Source organism: Zootoca vivipara, chromosome 6, assembly GCF_963506605.1.
Source record: "Zootoca vivipara chromosome 6, rZooViv1.1, whole genome shotgun sequence".
Taxonomy (NCBI): domain Eukaryota; kingdom Metazoa; phylum Chordata; class Lepidosauria; order Squamata; family Lacertidae; genus Zootoca; species Zootoca vivipara.
Window position 1 is genome coordinate 37,918,029 of NC_083281.1, and position 23,610 is coordinate 37,941,638.

At 45.4% G+C, this 23,610-nt stretch overlaps 2 protein-coding genes across 5 annotated transcripts in view; one reads left to right on the plus strand and one right to left on the minus strand.

The window, feature by feature from the left end:
* Nucleotides 1–578, minus strand: part of KIAA0319L (KIAA0319 like) — a 61,937-nt gene extending 61,359 nt beyond the window's left edge. Inside the window, exon 1 of the mRNA XM_035120970.2 lies at nucleotides 172–578. The gene's annotated coding sequence lies outside the window, so the exon portion shown is untranslated. The remainder of the gene's footprint in view (nucleotides 1–171) is intronic.
* Nucleotides 64–20,066, plus strand: NCDN (neurochondrin). Of its 4 annotated transcripts, none has more exons than XM_060275815.1 (8): nucleotides 64–176; nucleotides 6,487–6,572; nucleotides 7,116–7,251; nucleotides 7,653–8,630; nucleotides 9,221–9,462; nucleotides 12,819–13,043; nucleotides 13,527–13,669; nucleotides 15,402–20,066. In XM_060275815.1, the coding sequence occupies exons 3-8, from the start codon at nucleotides 7,126–7,128 to the stop codon at nucleotides 15,836–15,838; spliced, it is 2,151 nt and encodes a 716-aa protein (XP_060131798.1). In that variant the 5' UTR covers nucleotides 64–176; nucleotides 6,487–6,572; nucleotides 7,116–7,125; the 3' UTR covers nucleotides 15,839–20,066. The 4 variants fall into 4 exon arrangements, with proteins under 4 accessions (XP_060131798.1, XP_034976864.2, XP_034976866.2 ...); XM_035120973.2 differs by lacking the exon at nucleotides 64–176 and adding an exon at nucleotides 688–1,069; XM_035120975.2 differs by lacking the exon at nucleotides 64–176 and adding an exon at nucleotides 688–998.
* The last annotated feature ends 3,544 nt before the right edge of the window (nucleotides 20,067–23,610 follow it).

A 23,610-nucleotide genomic window follows, 5' to 3' on the forward strand; every position in this document is an offset into this window, starting at 1 on the left:
TGCAGCGCACTTGGCGCCGTCCAGGCAGCCAAGACCCCTTCCCCTCCGCGCTGACCATGCCTGTCACAGGAAAGGATACTGCAGACGGACAAGGCAGGAGGCCCCACCTCGGTCTCCGCCGTTCTCCACCCGCGCCCTACTTTCAGGAAACGCAGTAAGAGCGGCACTTACCAGAGGTGCATGGCGGAGTCCTCTTCAGTTGCCCACTGGGGGTGGCGAAGGGTCCGTAGGCCCCGCGAGTGGGAATGGAGGGGAGGGTCGAGGAGCAGCGGAGGAGGGCGTCGTAGGCTTGACAGGCTCAGGTAAGGGGAGGGGGCGTCACCCTGTCAGCATCCCCCCTCAGGGTGGAGGTCTGGGCTGCAGGCCTCGCGTTCACCATGGTAACCACGTAGGCCTCAGGCTCCCTCACCAGCAGCCGCCCCCGACCCCAGGTCAAAAAAAAAAGCACAGCACACCTCAGTGTCGGAGGCTATTCAGCACGCGCCTACAGACGCTTACACGTCAGCGCGACATTCCTAGAGCAGCAGCAGCAGCACCTCACTCGGCTCTGCCTAGCCCCGCCCCCATATCTCTCTCTCTCTCTCTCTCTCTCTCTCTCTCTCTCTCTCTCTCTCTCTCTCTCTCTCTCTCTCTCTCTCTCTCATCCGGAAATACAAAAAGGTACGCCTTGCAGGCCAGGCCGGCCAGCCAATCAGGGCTCGGTTGGCCGGAAACGGAAAAGACCGTGCGCCGTTGTTACGATTGCGAGGTTTTCGCGGGGGACAATGTGTTTCGTCTCCCCAACCACCACGATTTAGTTTTTTTAAAGAGAGGAGGTTGTGGAGGAGGTGGAAAATGCCCATATCTGACATGGAGGCGGTGGCTTCTTAGGGCACGTCTTATGAACTCGAAGCGCTATTGGCGAAAGGGGTAGTAAGGGGGAGGTTGATTGGTTAAGGAGCGCGTGCGTGGGCTGGTGAGGCTAGTAAGTGCGGGGGCTGAGAGGAGGTGAGACGGAGGTAAGAAGAGAAGGGGATATAATATAGTGGTTTTTCTTGCGCCAGTGACGGTTCCCGCGTGGAGGAAAAGGGTGAGTGTCGGTGTTTGCGGAGATGAGGGGGGTGGAGATGGGGGGTCTCTAAGGAGAGCAAAACCGAAGTGCGTCACGTATGCGGGGGCTGAGGGTTGGGGTGGGTGTCTGTGGGTGCGCTATTAAGGAGGGAGCAAATGCACCTCGCAGAGCCTGCGCGTTCTAGCATGCGCCACGCGCGCAGGGTCTTTAGTGGCATTTCGCATCTCCCGTTTGGTGTCCTGGGGAAGACTTCCGGTCAGCTTTTGCAGGAGCCTAGAGCTGCGATCCTAATCGTATTTGCTTGGCAGTAAGTCCCACTGAATTCTATGAAGGTAAGCGCGGTTAGGAATGCAGCATCGATCTGTTTTATGCTCCTGGTACTGCTTCTGCGGCGGCTGCTCTCAATATTTTTTTAGATGCGTTTGCAGAAAATATTTTAAGCTTGCAAACATTTTTTTTGTTTGAATATGTTGTGAGCAGCCTTGGAAGGGCAAGCAGTGAAATATTTTTGGACCTGCCAAAGACTGGCCTAGTGAAAGCTTTTTAGCTATCTCCTCTGAGACTAGGCTATTTCATATTAATTCCTGGGGGCTTTTAGTACAGAAAGTTCAGCTGAAGCAGAATGCTTGTAGGGGCTCTGCAGTTTTATCTTATCTCGCCAATTTTTCACTGGTTGCGTTGGTTACCCGTTTCCAGACGGTTAGCCATGTTAGCCTGTTGCAGTAAAAATAGCAGAGTCTTGTGACACCTTGTGGCAAAGACTAACACTTATGGCATAAGTGTTTGTGGACTGCGGTCTACTTATTAGATGCAAGACTACTTTATTAGATGCATATCTGAAATTCAGGTATATAGCCACATGGTTTAAGGAAGGAATTGTGCACAGTGTGATTGGAGAGAAATGAAATGCAGAAAGTACAGATATGCTGATAATTAAATAATGGGCAATGGTAATTCACAAAACAATTGCAGATAATGCAGACAGATTGTTACTTATATGGTTAAAGGTTCAACTTGCACACAGTTGTATGTATGTACACCTTCCTAGAAGTATGCCCTGTTGATTTCTCTGGGGCATAAATCCAGATAAGGATTGCATTTGACAGACCACGTACTCCTATACGAACCTGCTCAGGTGCTAAGAGCAGTTCTGCATTCTGGTCCATCACTATGGTCAAACAGGCCAGCAGCCTGATGTCTGTATCAGGGAGTATGCATTTTCAGTGGAAGCACCGTACTTATGAAATTGCCTCCCCCCCCCCCCGATCTATTATGGCTTTTAGGTAGTCCCCTTATTTTTCCAAGCTTTTTATAGATCTTATTGCTGCCCGTGTTTGACAAGTTGTTTTTGTTTAATTTTTTTATTTTTAGGCTTTCTGAGTGCTTGTTCTGCATGGGGGAATAGAAATATGTTAATTACAAGATTGTTGTGAGGATGAAATGGTAGGGTGGGGAAAACCATGTCACCCTGGAGAAAAGAAGGGATATAAATGTAATGAATCTCCATAGATGTTAGAATAGTAGGGGTGCAGTGTTATTAGGACAGGGGTCCCTGCCTCAGAATCCTTGCTATATTGGTCTAATCATAGAAAATAGTAATGGGTCATTGTAAGCCATTTTCCTGCCTCCCCACCCATCCCAATCTGCAATTTGGGTATACTAACAGTGGACAATGTTACAGATTTGTCATTGGTTTTCCTTCTTCCACCCCCCACTTCCAGCCCTTACAGGGCTTACAGGATATGTATACACACCCCAACTGTGGGATGGGAAAAATAATATTGGAAATTTTATCATTCCTAGCCCACTGCAGTTAATGTCTGCAGGGCAGCTAATGAAAAATTCATTTATTTTTCACACAAGAAGACGCATGCATGCATTTCTGTCTTTTGGGGAACAGGACTGGGGGCAGACATAATGTGACCGCCAAGTCTTGTGCTACATTGTTACTGATGAGCAGATGTCACTATTACCACTTAAACAATCTGTTGGTTTGTTAAAGTGTCACAAGACTTTTTGTTCTCTTCTCTTCACTGAGGTACAGCCAAGTCTTCAAAAATAACCAGGAAATCTGGATTGCAAGCAAAAAACTGCCCCCACGTGAAATTCGTTTAAAATTTGGGTGGGGTTTTTGTGGAGTGTAGTTTTGAAACATTTATGGTCTAAATACCTAATATTTGTCTATTTTATGTAACTTTGTGATTTATATAGTGCCTTATTGCCACATATATGAATTTTATTAAACAAAAATAAATAAACCACTTGATGGGGGGAACCAACCAAATAAACTCAAAGCAGTTTACAAAAATTGACTTGTTTGCCATATAATCTACTGCAGAACAGAATCTTTATGCATTATGGTAGAGATGTGGTGCCTTTGGCCCTGCAGATGTTGCTGGAGTAAAATTTTCATCATTCTTTATGACTGACCAGGGCTGATGAGAGTTGGCCAAATTAAACTTTTATTGCTTATCACCAAAGGCCTTTGCAGAAATTCAAACAGGCTGACGAGTGCACAGTAAATCATGTTTGCCACTGCAGGTACTAAAAATATTTAATGAGAGCCAGAATCAATTATTTAAAAAGTAAGAAAAACAAACAGTAAAAACAAGGAATGAAAATGCAGTAAAATAATAAAACTATCATCAAATCATGGCATTACCATGACAATTTATAGCTGTCTTTGAAAGCACTATTTGCACTCACTGCTGCAAAGATCCAAACATAAAAAAGACACAATATATATCTTTGAATGCTGACAATATAGCTCTTTACCCTGGCCTTTGACATTCTAGTTGGCAGAGTCCTACTCAGAGTAGACCAATTGAAATTAACAAATGTAAGTTATCCTTGTCCATAGTGATGTGAGATGAGAATATTCTCTGCTAGATAATTCTCCGGAGAATATTCTCCACAAACTGTAAATTCTGCGTTGACTACACAGCTGCTTTAAATGTGCACACCTCATTAATCGAATATTCTCCAAAAGATTATTCTCTAGAATAAATTGTTGTTGTTGTTGTTGTTGTTCAAAAACTACAATAACAAAATGTGTCGTATGCAGTCTTTTACTACTCAGAACAGACCTATTGAAGTTAATGGAAATCGCTAATTTAAGTTTATTAATTTCACTGGATCTACTTTGAGCAGTTATTTGCAAAGGGTGGTGGCAGCATTTCTCTCAATTGGCTTGTTTTGTCAAGACAGGGTTGGGGGGGGGAGCCCTCCCCTGGCTAGGGAAATCTTTCTACAGGATTCCAGGCATAAAGAACAGAATTAAAAGTAGTGTGAGAGAACCTCTATCTCAGTGATTGCATGAAAGCATCTACGGTACATTGAGCCAGAAAAGCTTTGCCTGAGTTTAGCAGACATAAGACTTAACCAAACTGGCAACTCGACCATGGTCATTCTTTACAGAGGATTAATTTTATCAGACGAGATTGACATCTCTGTTGAGGTGACCAGTGTATGTAGAAACATATTAAGATCCGAGTATCTTCTGATATCTGGAAACCCAGTCCTTGCAATTCAATATCAATTTAGACAGATTTTATTTTTAGTAAACAAATTTATAGACTGTGTCATGACATAAAGGGTAAAAACAGAACAAAACACAGAAACATAAACTTAAAAACAACAGAAACCTTTTACCAGGTATAAAATTTATCTTTCATAAATGACTGGGTTACACATTGGGGAAAGGCTTCCTAAACAAAAATGTATTCAAAATGCATCTACACAGTCTCATGCTAGGCATCTGTATGACTTCTTCTATGTGATTTCAGCTGGTCATCAGTTCCAGAGAGCTGGAGCTGCCGACACTAAAAGCCTGAAGAATTGTCTATAATTATAACAATAAATTATAGCATTATGGTTATTGGATAAGATTGAAGAAAGTTGTATTTCTGAATGAATTAGGAGTAGTAGGGCAGAGCCAACAATTTCTTCAAGAAACTGTTCTGTAAAGATTCCAGCTTCAACATTTGGGAAGCATCCCAGCCCCGTACTTTATTTATTATTCCATTGTGCATGCTGCTTCTGCAGCCCAAAGCAGCTCCCAATGTGACAGCAAAAAACACAAAACAATGCATCATTACTATAACAGTCTAAATGCTAACTCATTTCAAAACAGAATATGCCAATCCGAATAAATAGATCACTTTTAATGATATGGATATTATAACATTCTAAACTAATTATAAAATAAATGATCAAACAAATGTATCAGTTAACATCAGTAAGCTGAAATATATCAACCAGAATAAGCTTGGATAAACATTTCCAATGGAATCAATTATTAGCAATGATATAACCAGCCCCCCGTCCATGGCAGTACTAACAAATAAAGAGCATAACATTTTTTCATAGAGGTTAAAAATTAAAGTGCACATATTTCCTAGCAACACAAAAATTGCCTCTCATTATCCTTGCAGGGAGCCACTCTTCAGTCAACAATAGATACTTCAGCCCTATACAAAATCAGCCCTATAAAAAAAATCTGAGCCATTACCTTGTTTTGAAACCACTTTAAAGCAGGGTCTATTAGAACACCACTTTCTATACAACAGCAGTTTAATATGGTGTCCAAAGTTGTAGAAGCTGAAACATCTCTACAAATTTTACAAGAAAATGTATCATTAAACTGAATTCTGAATTTCTAGGCATTTAAATTCACCTGTTAGGTCAATCAGTTACTCATCTATTTACAGTTAGTTTCTGGTGTGTCTTTCCAAATATCACAGCCTTGCTTTTTGAGCACTTTAGGGTTTTTAACTGCCTTCTTAAACCTACACACACATGAGAGAGAAGATGAATATTTCAGAGTGATTGCCATTAAAAAAAAATCTGAGAGAATCTACCCTGGCACTTGGCAAGAGTAGATAACTATGGAAATCTGTCTGTCCAAACCCAAAGATGGATGTCCTCCTGTTTTCCTTTGAAAATGGTGAGAGTTGGAGTCCCAGCAACATGTTGCAGACCATAGGTTCCTCATCCCTATTTTGGGCATGATCTAAAGCTGACATTGCCTACCTTTTTGAGCCCACCGGCACATTTGCTGTTCGAATGGACACCATCTTTTTTAGTTGCATTCCTTCTCCCCTCCCCTGGAGGTCACTACATAAAAGAGAGCAAGAGTGCACACAGGTTATTTGTTTTTACATAGGGTGTGGGTACGGTCAAATCAAGCAAAACTGCAACGCATCTTGAATTTGCATTGCTTTGCTCAGAGTCCGCCCATCCCCAACCACCATCAAGTTAAAGTTTGCATTGGCACAGTAGAAACCACAGATCTGGTGCTTGGAAGCACCACAAAAACAGGTGCCTGCTCTATATCCATACCCCATCTGGACTCCTGCAGCATTCCCCCTTCTTCCCTTGACTCTGCCCCCTCCCCCAGCCATTTTCATCACTCTGCTTTCTGTTCACCTGGCCAGGTGCTGTTCTGAACTTAAGAGGTGAAAGAGCGACACTTTGTCTCGATTCCTCATTCAACTCTGTACCTTTCAAAGAGGAAAATAAGGTAATTGCCCATACTCTTATCTCGGGACAAAAGTTGCAGTATGAGAGGGTGGGGTCTTGGGTTCTTTGTGAATATTAAGCGATGGCCTCAAGGGTTCCATTGCATGCACCGCTGTCATGCTGGCAACCTCAAATCTAAAGTGACTTTATTTGGAGTGCTGGTTAGGCCCATTAGATATTGCCTGCTAAGAATGTGCACGTTACCCCAGTTGCCTATTGCTGTAAAAGCATGAAGGCAAGATGCTTTTTCAGGAAGCTCGCCCATCACTTTTACTGATCTTACTGAGGTATCCCAGTAAGCATCAAGCTTCATAGCTCAGTCTCTCTTAACTACTACACTGTGCTACCATTAGCTGCCTTAAAACTTTGGAATCCTGAAAGCTTCTTCCTTGCCATTAGCCAATTAATTCTAGGCATGAGCATTGTGTCTTTGCCAGTAACAGCAGCCACTGTTGTAGGGGATCTTGGTCTATCCAATGTCACTGTGATAGGTGATCTTCTGTCTATCCTGTTGTATGAAAACAATGGTGATCTTTACGTACAGAGCTGACATCATGGCTTCGAATTCGGGAATTGTCCCTGATGATGGTGAGAGCAGCAAGAATCCTACACTGGAGAGATGCCTCAATGTGCTTAGAGATGCAAGCAACGATAGCGAGCAGTTTGCTGCTCTGCTTCTGGTAAGAATCTGGCCTTGCACTGACAGGAATAGACTGCTTTGGAAGCAAATTTGGGAATGAAGATAAGCTTTTTGAATCCAGCTATTCATATTACTGGCTAACTGGGTGGGTGATCAGTAGTCTTCTACCTGTAAAATGGGAGTCATAATTACTAATAATTGCTTAAGATAAGGACTTGGGTTAGATAATAGCATCCACTCTTGTCCAGTGTAGACTAAAGATGGACACAGATCCTTGTGACAAGGAGAGAGCAAAGCCTTCCATGCCTGTGGCATGCAAGAGGAACTTGAGTGAGGGGGAGGCCTAGTAAGCAATTATAGCTGAGGAAGGGAAATGGCTAGCTCAGTCAAGCCATGTCACAAAACTGCATGCTTCTGATGCCTCCTGATTTTATCCTTCAGGTGACCAAAGCAGCAAAAGCTGGAGAAATCAATTCCAAAACCCGCCGGAGGATCTTTGACGCAGTTGGTTTCACATTCCCAAACAGGCTTCTGACGTCTAAGGATGCCCCTGAGGGTTGTACACAGCACACAATCCAAGCTCTGGGCCTCACCCTGTTGGCCTGTTTCTGCACCGATCCAGATTTAGCTCGGCATCCCCAGGTCCTTAACAAAATCCCGGTTTTCAATGATGTGATTTCAACTTGCAAGCCAGGAGATGCTTCCTGTAATGCCCTGATTGATGATGCTTATCAGTGCCTCAGGGCTATCATGGCTACTCCAAAGGGTCCCAGAGAGTTGGTGAACAGGGGCACTGTCCCAGCACTGTGCAGGGCTTATGTGAAGCATGGCTATGGCTTTGATCAGGCCTTTAAGCTGCTTGTGGGGCTTCTGATCTCAGCCGAAGCAAAGTGCTGGCAGAGAGCCACTGCTGACCTCATGGGGGTGCTGAATGTACTTAGTCTAGAATTCCAGAAGGCTGAAGACATGACCAAATTCCAGCTGTGTGAAGTGCTGCCCCGCTTCATCCCTTCCCTTATCTCGCCCAACGCCGAATGCCTCCTGCCCCTCTACCGAGGCCTGGCTAGCATCCTGACCAGTAAGCTGAGTACTTCCCAGCGGGACCCTGCCTTGAAGTTGGCAGCCTGCCTGTCACAAGCCTGTGGCTCAGAGTGGATCCAAGGAGGGGGTACTGGCAGCAAGTTCTTTGCCTTGCTGTCCAACCTGGCATGTGTCGAAGTCCGCCTGACTCTGGAGGAGCTGGATCTGGCAGAGGTGGACAAGAAGCAGGAGCTGATGGCTGCTTGCTACGTTCTGATGGAGACGGCGATTGTGGAGTGCACAAAAGAGAAAGGTTCTTTGCTGCTGGAGACGCAGAAAGTGCAGCTGGTGGGGATCCTGGAGGAAGCCTTCGGGGCTGTCATACACTACTTGAGACAGGTATAGTGAGACTCCCAAAATCTTCCAATCTTATAAGCCTGCCTCCCTCAGGAGTTCAGGAAGCAGTTAATAGTCTTACCTTTATGCGGGTCCAAGGCTGTCAACTGTGCCAGGTTTGTAGGAGTCATCTGGTGTCCAAGTGAGGCAATTCTTGTGGGTAGGAAGCCCAAACTAGTATTGAGGGAAATGAATTATTGTACAGGACAAGGAGCAGAGGAGGAAAGGGGGAGATAGAAATGGTGTGCCTGGACTAAAAGAAAATGTGGAAGTTCTGAATAACACAACAGGGCAAAGAGCTCTGAAACAGGGGCTGCCTTGACTTTTGTTTATTTGGGGAAGACTGAACTGGGAGCCAGTCAAGGCCTTTGAAATCCATCAAGGATGGTGGAAAAGGTGGGAAGAATCTGCTTCCCCAGATTGCTGTTTTGGCCAAGTAGCTGAAGTGCTTGTGGTCCTGCAGGCTCTGTGGCTTATCAGCTTGGATTTAACAGATGGTTACATGCTCACTTTCCTTTGTCTGGTTCACAATGTCACTCATCCTAGCCTCACTGATTTACAACATGTTTGTGACTGCTTTCTCTGTTCCACAGGTAGGGCGGAAGAAGCTGGACGACCCTTTCATCTTTGCCTCTGTTCGAATCCTTGGGGCCTGGCTGGCTGAAGAGACATCTTCCCTCAAGCAAGAGATCTGTGACCTTCTGCCTTTCCTCATCTACTATGCCAAGATGCGGTTTGAGGAGGAGAAGAGAGTCAGAAGTAGTTTGCAGCAGGAGGCAGAGCAGGCTGGGCAAAGCAGCATCCAGCCTCCTGTTTGGCAAGGAGATGCAATAAGGTAAATTACAGCACTGGGTGTTGAAATATGTTGTTTTGCTGCTTTATCCCTTCTAGATTCCAGTTTGGGAATCAGAACCACTTTAGGTTTATTCTGCTTAAACAAAGTGATGAGCGGAGGATCAGGAACACTCTGGCTGGAGTTTCAGCTTGGACATTAAAGTCCTTGAGGGGCCTTAGGCAAACCTCTGCCTCACTGATACACTGATAAAATTCTGCGCTACTACATTTTTGGAAACGTTCTTCACAGAATAGAATTGTAGACTTGGAAGGGACCCCAAGAGTCATCTGGTCCAACCCCCTGCAATGCAAGAATCTCAACTAAAGCATAATGTGAAGGTTTTCTTTTGTCATCTTGGTTATCAGTGTGGAAATAACTTGCAATAGATTCCATCTTGGGGTGGCAGCTTACTCTCCTCCAGAGATAAGAGGTGTAGTGTTTTTACAGGGGTCTTATATTGCCACCAGGGCTCTGTTTTAAACATTTACATGAAACTGTGGGGAGAGTGCTGATGACTCGCAGCGCTGTATATTTTAGCTAGGCAACCAAGAGCAACAACAGAGGCTGTGATCAGTTGGCTACAGGTGAGCAAAATGAGGCTGAATTCCAGGCAAGACAGAAGTGCTGATTGGAAGCCCAAGTATTTGATAGCAGTAAACTTCTTGTTGTTGCAATTAGAATGTATAAAACTTAGCAGTTAACAGGATTCCTTCAGTAGTGCTGCCCCCTTCCCCTCTACCCTAGACCAGGATGCTGTTGAGGGTAAGCTACTTGCTTGCCAAGCCTTCTTGTCTATCTAAGGCAGCTTCTGGCCACCCATCAACAATGGCATGATGAACACTAGAAAGGCTTATGCAACAGCTCTTACTGGTGGTTTCTAATCCCGAGACCATGTGGGAGCAGCATTTGTTCGTGGGCGCCTGACTATAGCACAAAGGTTCCCAAGTGAGTCATCTGTGTTCCCTGGAGAACTCTTTGCAACCTTCCTGATGTGGAATGGCATTACAAGCTTGGGTCTGGAACAATCAACTCATCAATATTGACTCCTGTGATTCAGTTTACTTTGAGTTCACTCTCTCTGCTTGCTTGCTTGCTTGCTTGCTTGGTTTTCTTTTTCTTTTTCTTTTTTTCTTCCTCTTTTCACCAGTGTCTCAGCTCTGAGGTTGGTTTTGTTGGATATGTAGGAGCCATGAACAGCTTCCAGGAGCCATGAACAGCTTCCAGGATGCAAATCCACCTTGATTTTAAACATGCAAAGTTCCATCAAGTTCCTTTGCTCCCATCTTTTAAGCAACAAAGGCTGGTTCATTAGGGCAAATGGGGCACTGCCCCACCAACTTCAGCCTGCCCCTCAGCCAGCCCTGCCTGCCTGCCTGCCTGCCTGCCTGCCTGCCTTCTTACTTAACAGCACTGGTTGTCGGCTTCCTCCTTCTTAGCCTCAGTGCTGTCACACCATATATACTTCAGCAGGGGGCAAACCTGGAATTAGTTGGCTCTGGCCTCGCCTGCTGTTGATTATCCTCCCTTCTATCCTATCGGTCCCAATGATCACCAACTTCCACTCTAGTAGGACCAGTAATAAAAGCTGTGGGAAGGCCAGACGAGCAATAAGTTTCTTGAGTTGAAACCAGCCCTTCAGCTGCGGTCAGCTGTGTCTCTTGAAAACCAAAGGTAGAATGTTGTCCTGGCTCTGTTTAGGATTGGGCATGGAGTCCCTACCAATTAGCATCAATGGAGGGGAGAGAAGACCCAACCATGTGCAGCCTTGTCATGTTTCCTGACTGTTAAAACAGGTCCTGCTGAAGTATGCCTGCTTCCCAACAGTTACTGCATACCCAGTCCCCTCCTCCAATATTGGCCTTCATTCTGGGTGACCTACAACCTTTAACCAGGTTCCCGAGCTCCCTTGTATGGTTGTATTCTAAGGCTGTTTGAATTATTTGGAGCCGGCCCACTCTCCTGCATTTTACAATAAGGCTATTATGTGTAGTGTAATACTGCCTAGCTGCTGCAATGTCACGAGCTACAGTACACCTACCTGCCATCTGCTTAGGTGGCGAGGCAGGGGTATGGAGCGGTGCCTCTGGTAGTTGTCCTAGTTCTATGCAACTGCCTCTCCTTTCATTCTGTTAGGACTTACATAATTTCCTCCTTTAAAAAAAAAATCAGGACTTTGACTAGTGTAAGAAAGGAGCCAGGGGTATCTAAGGCTAACTTTATAAACCTGTCCTCCTGTGGTCTGTTATTATGCTTTAATCATTGTGAGCTGCCCGGAAAAGAAAAGAAAGACTTAGGAAAGATTGAGTACAAATGCTTTCAAGAAATAAACTTTATGGGATAAACAAGACAAAATGCCCAGATCCCCTTATAGTCAGCAGTCTGAACATTTCAGATCTTAATTTGATATTTAATTTCCCACCCCCAATCATGTTTTCCAAAGGTAATGGGAGAGGCCTCATTATTGGCCAAATTGGCAGAAGGTGCAGCAGGTCTCATTACTTTGTGCAAAAATTATTGGGCCTTTTTTTAAATATATTCAGCTGTAGCCAGTGCTAGGGTATGGAGTTGGGCTGGTTGTTGAGCTGACCTACATGGCAGCTCTTCAGTAGCAAATTTTTTGTAACTGGCTTGGGTTTTTTACTATAGAAAATCCATATTCCAGGTTGAAATGCATTTTAATTTCACCATGGTCATAATATAATAATAATAATAATAATAATAATAATAATAATAATAATAATAATAATAATAAAAATAAATATTATTTATTATTTATACCCCGCCCATCTGGCTGGGTTTCCCCAGCCACTCTGGGCGGCTTCCAACAGAAAAATAAAATAATCGATTAAACATTAAAAGCCTCCCTAAACAGGGCTGCCTTCAGATGTCTTCTAAAAATCTGGTAGCTGTTTTTCTCTTTGACATCTGATGGGAGGGCATTCCACAGGGCAGGCGCCACTACCAAGAAGGCTCTCTGCCTGGTTCCCTGCAACTTGGCTTCTCGCAACGAGGGCTCTCTGCCTGGTTCCCTGCAACTTGGCTTCTCGCAACGAGGGCTCTCTGCCTGGTTCCCTGCAACTTGGCTTCTCGCAACGAGGGAACCGCCGGAAGGCCCTCGGTACTGGACCTCAGTGTCCGGGCAGAACGATGGGGGTGGAGATGCTCCTTCAGGTATAACAACTTCCTTGTTAAACTTTGCTGTAAAAAGCTTGAGACCGTGGACTATCTAGTTAGTTATTGTTGTAAACTGCTTGAGGGACTTTTGTCTTAAGAGCTGCGGTATATAAATGCTTTAAATAAATGGAAAAAACCCTCTGCCTTTAACTTAGTTCCAACACTTCCATGTCCCCTTTCAGATTCCTCTTACCTGGCTTAAGCCACTTGACTGCAGAGGATCGACCCCGTGGAATCCTCATTTCAGAGGGGGCGCCAGTACTCCTGTGCCAATATTTCTTGTACCGGTGGGAGATATTTATTTCAAATACAGATACCCTGACTACATCGACCACTGTGGAAACCAGCCTTCAGACGTGTTGTGAAATCTTCCTTAATTTGGTTGTGACTGCTCCAGATTTAATCAGGTAATGGGTAGAGGAGGAATGCAAGTGAGTTAGCAACACCTTAACATGTTACAGAGGCAAACCTCTGTTTCCAAATGCAGACTTCTTATTCACATATTCTTTTTGAAAATATGTTGTTGTTATATTAATATGTATAATAATTTTTGTAATACAATACAAAATGCAGAGCATGAAATATAATACTTAAAATATCCATCAAGTTCTTGCTCAATGAATTTCTTTGGTAAGAGATGTACACCTAAAAATGTAACAAATGAATTCACACGTGACTGAGGAGATGATGGTTTAATTCTTCACCCAGGATTTAAATCCCCACTCAAGTTATGATGCTCAAGGGGTCCTAGCCAACCCCTCAAACTGGTGTGGGAACAAAAATAGAGAAGTTTATGAACATCACCTTGAGTACCATGGGTGAAGGGTGGACTGCAGATATGATTAACTCAGAAAGCATCTCTTGTTTTGCTCGCTCTCTCTCACCTGCAGCCGAGAAGATTGCTTTGCGACCTTGATGGACACATTGCTGAAGTCCCTTCCTTCTCTGCTGCCACAGAGAGAACATCTCAGCCTGACAGCCAATGTGGCAACACTGGGACTCATGATGTCCAAGAGGCTGTTTGCTTACCCAGGCAAGAAATAGCGCTGTCAGCTTCCACTGCCAAAACTGAGTAGGAAGTCAACAAAATGTAACCATGCCCTAGTTTTTCTTCAGCGGCAAATCTGTTGCTAGGCTGTACCTCTTCAGAGTGCAGGTGTGTGCCCACATGACCTGAATGCTCTCCTTACATAACAAAAGGCCAAAACCCTTTCAGGTAGAAAACCAGGACATATAAGACAAGGGTTCTAGCCAAACCTCCTCCCTGATGCACTAATTTTTCACTGTGTGGGGATTATTTTGAGTTTTTTGTTTTTGCATAGAACAGCATGTGAGCACCCCCGCAGTAGCCTGAAGTGGTATAGCCCAGGCACAGGTTTATTAGCTCAGTGAAAGCTAGGCCTGTGTGGGCAGACAAGTGGTTCATTACCATCCATCTCCATGGCAACTCCATATAGTATCGTTTTCTTTCTCGAGTTGCCCAACATGAGACTCTCTCTTTCCTCCTCCACCACCCTCCCGAGTTGGGAATTGACAAACAGTGCGCTCTAATTATATGGGGAGTCAAATGAGAAGGAAAAGAGCTGGGATGAGAGGGTGCAAGAAAGAGAAGCATCACAGAGGCAGTTCCCTCAGAATAAGCCGCTGATCACTCAGCACAGCAAGTGGCCCAAAGCCCACACAGCCATCCCAGTTGGGCTAATTAAAATGTACTTATTTTAAGTATTAAGCTTGTGTCTTTGCCTCCTCTTAAAAACTAGGCATAATGCACATGGAGGGGCTGGCCCATTCTGTCCTTGCAGCAGCCCTGTGAGGTAGATTAAGCTGGAAAAGAGCAGCTTGTCCCAGAGGTGATGCCGCCCGGCAGGCAGCGGGTGAAGGCGGGACATGCGGAGGGCTATCTCTGCGCTTGCTCATCCCACCCCCCTCCTGGCTGCTGGGCTGCCAGGCAGAGGCTGGGGTGCGTAGAGGGTGCCGACCCCCTCAATATTGGGGGAGCTGAAGCCCCCTCCTCCTCCTGTACCCAGTGCCACTGGCTAGTCCTGAGGTCAGCCAGTGAGAGTCATGGCTGAGTCTGGCCCCAGGCCTCCCAGGCAAGAGGCTGGGACTGCATCTTACAATGGTGAACCCTCTTATGGCACTGAATGTACTCCTGCAGTCAGTTCTGATTAGTGTCACCTTTAGCACGCTGAAAAGGGAGGGGGTGGTGTACCACTTCTTGGCCTATTCAGGAAACACAGTTTTGAAAACTGACCAAGGAAGGGGTCAAGGGGGAACTCGGGTCTCTTCTTTGTACTGACCTGGCTCAAGCTAAAATATTCCTAGAGGGGTTTCAGCTTGAGGAAGCAGTAGGAAGGCAATGCCGTCAGAACCTAAGAAGAGACTGATGGCTCAGGCCAGTAGTCCAGCATCCAAGCCACACAGAGGCTGACCAGGCACCTGTGGGGAATCCTGCAAGCAGAATTCAAGCACAAGAGCCCTCTCCCTTCCTGCGGCTTCCATCAGCTGGTATTCAGAAGCATTTCTGCCTCCAGCTGTGGAGGCAGAGTATAGCCATCCTGGATGGTATCCATTGATAACACTCTCCTCCATGAATTTGCCTAATCCTCTTTTGAAGCCATCCAAGTCGGTGACCATCACTGCTTCCTGTACCTTCCCAGACCTTGGAAGGAAGCATATGTTGTTGGTGAATGCTCACATTACCTCTCTCTCTCTCTCTCTCTCTCTCTCTTTTCTCCCTTTCTCCTCCTTTCTTTTTCACTCAGGTCTGCAGGGGACTGCGGAATCTGAGGGCTTCTTTGATGCTGCCATCCGCTTCCTGGCAGAAGCCCACGTAGCCCAGACTGACCTCGATGGGGAGAAGGTGACCATGAGTGTTTCTCCAACCTATAAGGCAGCCTGGCCAGCCATCCGTGAGTTGTGGTTTCTGGGCATGCAGGCTTTCGCTAGCTGCGTGCCCCTCTTCCTGTGGCTGCCGCAGGATGTCCTGCGCTCCGGCTGGCTTCAGGAGCTGCTGGCCTTGCTGGGCCGCGTGGCGCCGTCGTCTGTAGACTTGGAAGTTGTCCGTGCTTTCCAAGGCATCCTGGTGGAGCTGGCCCGAGCTAGCCAGCCGTGTTTGGAGATGATCCAACAGCACCGGGGTCTGGAAATGGCCAGCCTGTATGGCATGGCTGCCTTGGAACAATGTCTCTCTGAGCAGTGAGCAGTGCTCAGAACACGTTGTGGTCGGGTGGGGGGAAATGTTTTCCCTGAAGCAGTTTTTTATCATCCTGTTTCATGCAGATGGATGATCTCTTAATCAGTAGGGCATGGGATGTGTCGGGCACCTCTTCCCAGAAGGCTGCACAAAGTTTTAAAACAAAATATGATGTCTCATAAAGCATGTGTCCTAGCTCTCTGTGATATCGTAGAGTAACATGAAACAATTGCACAAATGTATGCCAGTGCACGTTAGTGCTGTTCAGTTGACTCTAATGCACTGTGGAAAAAGCTAGTTTTCCTCTAGAGGGGAGAGTAAACAAATGCTAAAGGAACTTTGGTGGCATTCTAGCGTGGAAGGGAAGGAATGTTTTTAACTATGTATAGTGATTGTTTCCAAGGTGTCCTTTTGCTACCTTAATCAGGCTTCAGGATAGACTTAAGTAATGCCCTTATGAAGGGCATACTGGATAGACTTCTGGCCATCTAATTATTGATTACCTCAGGACTGTGCCATTGTTGGAGCTCTTTTCTTGAGGATACTATTTATTTACCTATTTATTTATTTATTTATTTGAATATTCAATTTTTAAGGATACAAATTCTTCCTAGGCAGCTTACACGTAACATTGAAGATAAAATCACAGTGAAACAGTATTGAATAACATACAAGCCTTTGGGATCCTTCCCACATGGTAGCTGATGTCTTTATTTAATAAATTTGTACCTGCCTTTCTGGACAAAACAAAACAAAACACCAAGGTGGCTTACAATTTTTTTAAAAAAGCAGGGACAGTTTGAATGTGATTTAAACCATTGGGGAGGGAGGAAGTTCACTCTGGACTGGAGTGATGACATCCCCAGTTGGAGCAGGATCCAAGGTCTCCTTTGCTTGCCTACCTGCTCCCACATGGCTGTTGGCATTGGATGGCCCTGTGGGGGGAGATGGGGCAGGCAATGAGGGGGAGGGTGCAAGCTATTTTGCTGTTAAAAAGAATTGACTCCCTTTTGAATCAACTGCATTTCAAGGAAGAGGGATTTCCAGGGCCAAATATATAGTATTGGGATCTGTACTCTCCGGAGTGTTAAACGTTTGCTTGTTTTTCGCTTCTCTGTATTACTCAGCATGTAGGCTCTTGCATGCAGCCAGTAAATATTATGTTCATGAGTTGGAGGCTGGATTAGCCCCTGAAGCTGTGGCCTTGGCTTAATATCTTGGTGTTTACAGTTCAGTCAATAAAAGTGCTTTGTCTTGTAATAAATGCCTGGTTCTTACTGATGTGTGGGTCTTGTTCACCAAATGGATGTCTGCTTGAAGCAAGCGTCACCTTTCCCCTCATTCACTCCTGTAATCCCTATGAAGCGGAAGGGAGAGGGAGGGAGAGCCCTACTGTGTCAAATCAAAGGTTCCTCTAGTTCAGTATTTGTCTCCAGCAGTGGCCAACCAGATGTCCTATGAAGAGTTCACAAGCAGGACATGGAGGTCTCAACCCTTTGCAGTTCATCCATAGCAGCAAATATTCCAAGTCCCAGTGATTCTGGACATGGCTAGTAGCCGTTGATGGGCTTCTCCCAATACATATTAGCTACTGGATCTTTAAAAATTTTCTGTGGTGTGTCTTTGGGTCGGGTGACTGGGGAGCCTACACGGTTGGCTTGGACTACAACTTCCATCGTCCCTAACCCTTTGGCCATGCTTGGTGATGGGAGTTGGAGTCCAGCCAGTCCATGGATGGCCACAAGCCCTGATCCAGATCCATCCGATCTGTCGGGTAGCAGCTCCCTACTGCGAACCTACAAAGAGAGGGCAGAGTGATTAGAACTCACTCAGCACTTGATGGAGAAAAGTATGGCTATCTGGCCGTTGTCTTCGTGCCAGTTGAGCAATTTTATGAAGCTGGTTGGTTCTTCAAGCACAATTCAACTTTATGGGAAGAAAAGTCCTTTTAAGAAGCAGGTACAGTCTTCTCAGTGTTCTGGTCACAGACTATTTCTTTCTTGTTTATGCACTGGTGGAATGAAGTGGGACAAAGGGGCCATTGACACTCTTAGGCTCCCCAGGATGACGTGCAGTTTCTCAGCGGCAGATGAAGGCGGCCATCTCCCATCCAAGCCTATAAAACCTTTTAAATAGCATTGCTCTTGCTCCTAATCACAGACCTGTGTGTACTTGTGAGTTCAGGAAGCACCGTGCTGCCTCTTTTCTGCCCCCCAAATTGAGGGAAGTTCATGCAAGGTCCTTTATTTCCCAGTTAAATATTTCGCTTCAGTACCAGGAAGCACCTATGGGGATGCGATGTGTTCAGAGCTCTGAGTAGGCATTGCAATGTGGGAGTTGTGTTTCAGCTGACGGGTTCATGGGGTGTTAGGAGAGGGGTAGTACCTCTGGTGGAGGACACGTCATGCTCCTGGGGTAGTTTGGCCACCTTTGGTCCTCGCCGTGCTCTTGGCTCTCACCTGTGGCTCCTAGCAGGTGTCCAATGTGACAGCATCCACAGCCTGGGAATGGATTTGACTGGTCGGCTAAAGCAGGTAAGGGTAGCCAATGGGTCTCAAACCCATGCTGAGTTAGGGACTTCCCCTGCAAACAAAGACAGGCACCGGCAGATAGAGTGGACAAGACCCAATAGTGAGTCCAACGGTCAAGGAGGCAGTTTCTTCATGTGCTGTACAGGGAACTAAGGGGCAGATCAGCCTGGGAAGGTAGCTCATCTGGGAGAAGGAATACACTCCAGGAGAAGAAGGCTAAGGCTAAGGAGTAAACCCTACACAAATCTCGAGTGGGGTTCCCTAAGATTGTTGAGTGGCACCTTGTCCGCCACCTCCTAGCAGTTGCTTCAGCCAAGCTGGTGCCAAGTGTATTGCTCTGCTTTCCTTTAGACCACATCAGCGAGGCTGAGGGGTGGTGGTCTTGTTATCTGGGCAGCCCAGGACCTCATACACACTTCCCAGGTTTGGTCACTTCAGCACTGCTAGGGCAGCGGTTTGACTACCCCTGGAGGCGCATTCCATTGTCTCTTGAGACAGATGGATTCCAACAACAATGGTTCAGTTGACTTCTCTGCCTTTATTTAAGCTCTTCCTCAAGCTGGTGGATGTAGCATCACAGTGCCAGGTGCTGCACTGGTACAACCTGGCAAAGAGCATCCTTGTTCCATGATCTTTGCATGGAGGAGAAGGGCCATAGCTTAGGGATTAAGCATCTGCTTTGCATTCAGAACGTCTCAGGTTTGAGATCCGGCTTTAAAGGATGGGTTCACCTTCGTCTGAGATCTAGGAGAGCTGCTGCCTGTCAGAATAGACAATGCAGCTGGGTGGACCGGCGGAATGGCTTTATAAAGCAGCTTTTATTTTGTTCATAAGAAGGATTCTACACGAATAACCAGCTCAAAGTGTATCTTTACTACATACCTGTTCTCATATCACTTCCTGCTCAGGAGAACAGTGCTGCACACAGTCATGCATATAATAACCTTTTTAGGCTGCCTTCTTTTCTAGGCGTGCGGTGTAATTTCATTTATGGGAAGGAACAAGCTCTGAATCAGTTTAATGTGTAAGGCGGTGTATCGCCCTGGGGGCAGAACTGGAAAACAATTCAAGAGATGACAAAGGCTGCTATTGCCCAGGCAAAGTCCCAGCCCTACAGGAAGCCTTGGCCATCCTTTACAGGACAACAATGGCAAGCTTGGGTGATGGAGTCATTCCACTACTTGGTAACCCTTTACTGTCCAGAATGGGTGGGAAGCCTGGGGAAGTCCAATGACATTCAGAGGCGCACAAGTTCCCCATCCCTGCTTTACATTTTTGCTGTCTCAGGCTGTCTTCTTTTGCCCCCCACTATCTCTCCATAGGACATCTCACTGCCACAATGTCAGTCAATGTTTGCGGCTATAGACATTTCTGGGACTAAAGGCATTTCTCATTGACAGTATAATTTCTCCGCATCTTATTTTCTTGTTCTCTTGGGCAAGTCACCCTAGAGCTGTTACCAGAGATGAGTATTTCACATGAAGTATTTTCACATGAGTAGGACAGTACTTTAATAATGAGGAGGAATGGGAAGAGCAGAGTGAGAGCAAGTAGGTTAAGGAAACTTAACAGGGAAATCCTAACCAGGTCTGCTCAGAAGCAGGGATAGATGAATCTGTCCGTCTGTGGTTCTCTCATTTCTCCAGTCTTAAATTCAGTTCTCCACATTTCTGCGGCAATCTGCCTTAAGAAAACAACAACGCTTTATTACAATTTGTCAACATTTTAGTGTGCATTTCTTCTAATAAGCACATTTTTGTATTTTGACAAATACACACATTTTCGCAAGCCATGCCTGCTAATATAATGCATTCATATCCACTCTTTACCCCAATATATGCATTTTTGCACAAATGGCAAAATGTGGAAGCACAGCTCTCCAGTCAAGCAAAGTGCCAATTTCAAAAGAAATTGTTTTTGGAAAGTACAAATTTGATAGGTTTGCCTTTAACTGTGAACTGAATCGAATTCCCCCCATATCCCCCGCTTGGAATTAAGTCTTGTTGAATTCTGTGGTGCTAAGTCCCAGGTAAGGACAGAGATAGAGACAGAGAGACATAGAGAGAGAAGCTTTACTCTGAATAGTTGGTGCATTGTGCTGCTGGGCAGTAGAGAAAGAAAACATAGGGTACTTCTTAGGGTGTGCCACTAGGGGTCACTCTTATGTTAAAAAAGGGCTTGCCCTCCCTGAGGAATTTTTTCTCTCAAGTTCATGATTTAGATGGGCAACCTGCCTGCTCATATATTCAAGTTGGGATCTATGGATGAAGGGTGGTATAACAACAACAACAACAACAACAACAACAACAACAACAACAAATTGAAATACATTAAAAAATTGTCCAGTAGCACCTTAGAGACCAACTAAGTTTGTTCTAAGTATAAGCTTTCATGTGCATCCACACTTCTTTATATACACTGAAACAGAAGTCACCAGACCCTTATATATAGTGGGAGAGTGGGGTGGGTTTTCCCCCAGAAGGGTAGTAGGAGATGGGTGATTGACTCAATGGATATGGTAAACCTGTAGAGGACTGTTAAAGACTGCAATTAGTCCTACAGGAAAAAGCAAGGTACAGTATGCAGATGACCAAAAATAGCTTTAGCATGTGTAATGAGACAATAATCCAATATCTCTATTCAGACCAAGTCTCTCCATAGTTTCCAGTTTAGTAATAAGTTGTAATTCAGCAACTTCTCTTTCAAGTCTATATTGAAATTCTTTTGTAATAAGACAGCTGCTTTGAGATCCTGTATTGAATGTCCTGGGAGATTGAAACCTACTGGTTTCTCTGTCTTGTGATTCCTGATGTTAGATTTATGTCCATTTATCCTTCGGCATAGGGTTTGGCCCTTTTGTCCAATATAGAGAGCTGAAGGGCACTGCTGGCAATTATTATTATTATTATTATTATTATTATTATTATTATTATTATTATTATATAGAAAGCTCACATGTTTCACCAGAATCAGTACCTCCAATTCTATTCCTGACAGGCTGTAGAGAGTTTCTGCCTGAAGCTTCTTATAGCTCAGTCGGTGGAGCCTGATACTCTTAATCTCAGGGTTGTGGGTTCGAGCCCCACGTTGGGTGAAAGATTCCTGCATTGCAGGCAGTTGGGCTCCTCCTTACCAACTCTATGATTCAATGATTCAAAGCAATGGTCCACCTGAGGCAGTTGTCTGATTCTCTGTAAAGCAGCTTACATGTTTACATGGACGCTTACATGGGAAACTGCACAAGCCTCCCAGCCACCCAGCTACATTTATGAACACAGTCAGGAAAGGGGGGGGACATCATGGCTGAGGTGGCAAAGCATTAACCCCTGTTAACACAAGACTGCCATGGGACACACTTGTATGGCAGATGCACTGGTGGTTGTCACAGACTCACTGGCGGAGGAAGGGGGTGCCGGGGGTGCGGTCTGCCCCGAGTGTCATTCCGGGGGGTTGACATCACCCTCCTGCCCCCCTGGGATGCTCGCCATGGGCAGTGCCCTCCTGGGACGCTTGCCACTAGCTGCGGGCAGTGCCCCCCTGGGATGCTAGCCCCGCCCCCACGAGCGGCTAGCCCCGCCCCCGGGTGTGCAGCATGTGCGCCGCTCCATGTGTCGGAGCAGCTAGCTCCACCTCTGCACAGACTACATGGGAAGGATTTGCTCAGTGTGGGGCATTTGGAAGATGTGCTATATAAGCATGCACAACAAATACCCAATCCTGTCTCCTATTAGAAATATGTGACTGGGCCATCCCCAAGAATGTTTGTTAAGAGCATATTTAATCTTACTCCTTAGGCCAAAAGGCTCCAAGAATGGCTTGCATGCAATTAATTCAAAGAAGACAGTTTCCTGTCTGCTGGCTTACAGCCTGAAGGAAATGACACAAAAGGAAAGGAGGTAGAGAGGAAGGGGGGGGAGCCAACTCAGGCACCAATCCTTTAAATTACATGAGAGTTACTCTATGTATGTATGAATGAATGACTGAAATAGAAATGGGTTTGGGAGAGGAGGAGCTAGTCTACTAGTTGAACTAATGGGATCATCCTGCTTCTCATCTTTTCCACTAGTATGTTTTGTAACACTGTATTCAGATGGAACACAACAACAGATCATTCTAGTCCAATACTGAGTTTCTGTCAGCAAGCAGTCTCTGTAAACTTACAAGTAGGACATGAAGTTGAGCGTCTCCACCCCCATTGTTCTGCCCTGGACACTGAGGTCCAGCTCCGAGGGCCTTCTGACAGTTCCCTCACTGCGAGAAGCAAAGTTACAGGGAACCAGGCAGAGGGCCTTCTCGGTAGTGGCACCGGCCCTGTGGAACGCCCTCCCACCAGATGTCAAAGAGAAAAACAACTACCAGACTTTTTAGAAGACATCTGAAGGCAGTCCTGTATGAGGAAGTTTTTTATGTTTGATGTTTTATTGTATTTTTTATATTTTATTGGAAGCTGCCCAGAATGGCTGAAGAAACCCAGCCAGATGGGTGGGGTATAAATAATAAATGGTGATGGTGATGGTGATGGTGATGGTGATGGTGATGGTGATGGTGATGACGACAACAAAAACATCTTCCTGTTGTTCATCCCAGTTCAGCGATATCCTCCCCCTGTATATGGAAGATCCATTGCAAGTGGGGGCAGTGGTGACAAATCAGGATGAGCCGAGAACAGTATTAGCTTTTGTTCCTTCTCATGGTCCACCTCTGGCTTTTTAAACAAAACAAACCACATTGCTACATCTCCACAACCTTTCTTTCTCCACAGTTGCCACACCCTCCCCACTCATAGCTGTCAAGTTCTCCCTTTTTTTTAGGGAAATTCCCTTATGCTGAATAGGCTTCCTCGTGAGAAAAGGGAAAAGTTGACAGCTATGCCCCCACTGCATTGTTCTGACTCTTTCCCTGTAAAAAGAGAATTGGAATCATACACAGACTACTAGATGAGCAATGGGCTTTAAGAATTAGGTGGAAAATCCCTACAAAATATAGCATGTCTGATCCAATTTTAGCAAATGAAACAGATCTGGTGGAAAACAAATGCAATCCCACAGAACTTTCAGGCACTGTGTCCTTGAAATTCATTTTGGGTTGTCTTTGTTAGAGACAGAGCAGAGAGCAGGAACCGGGGAGGGAGGGAGGAATAGCTCCTCTGGTTTCACTTCTACCTCCCCCCCTTCCCTGCCTCTCCCCCGCCCTGCTTTCATTGCTCCTTTTAATGCCATATTTAATAGAAATAAATTAGAATAAACA

Coding starts and splice junctions, on each gene's coding strand:
- NCDN (XM_060275815.1), top strand. CDS start 7,126: ATGGCTTCGAATTCGGGAATTGTCCCTGATGATGGTGAGAGCAGCAAG. Junction 13,044..13,526: donor ACTGCTCCAGATTTAATCAG/GTAATGGGTAGA, acceptor TCTCACCTGCAG/CCGAGAAGATTGCTTTGCGA. Junction 13,670..15,401: donor GAGGCTGTTTGCTTACCCAG/GCAAGAAATAGC, acceptor TTTTTCACTCAG/GTCTGCAGGGGACTGCGGAA.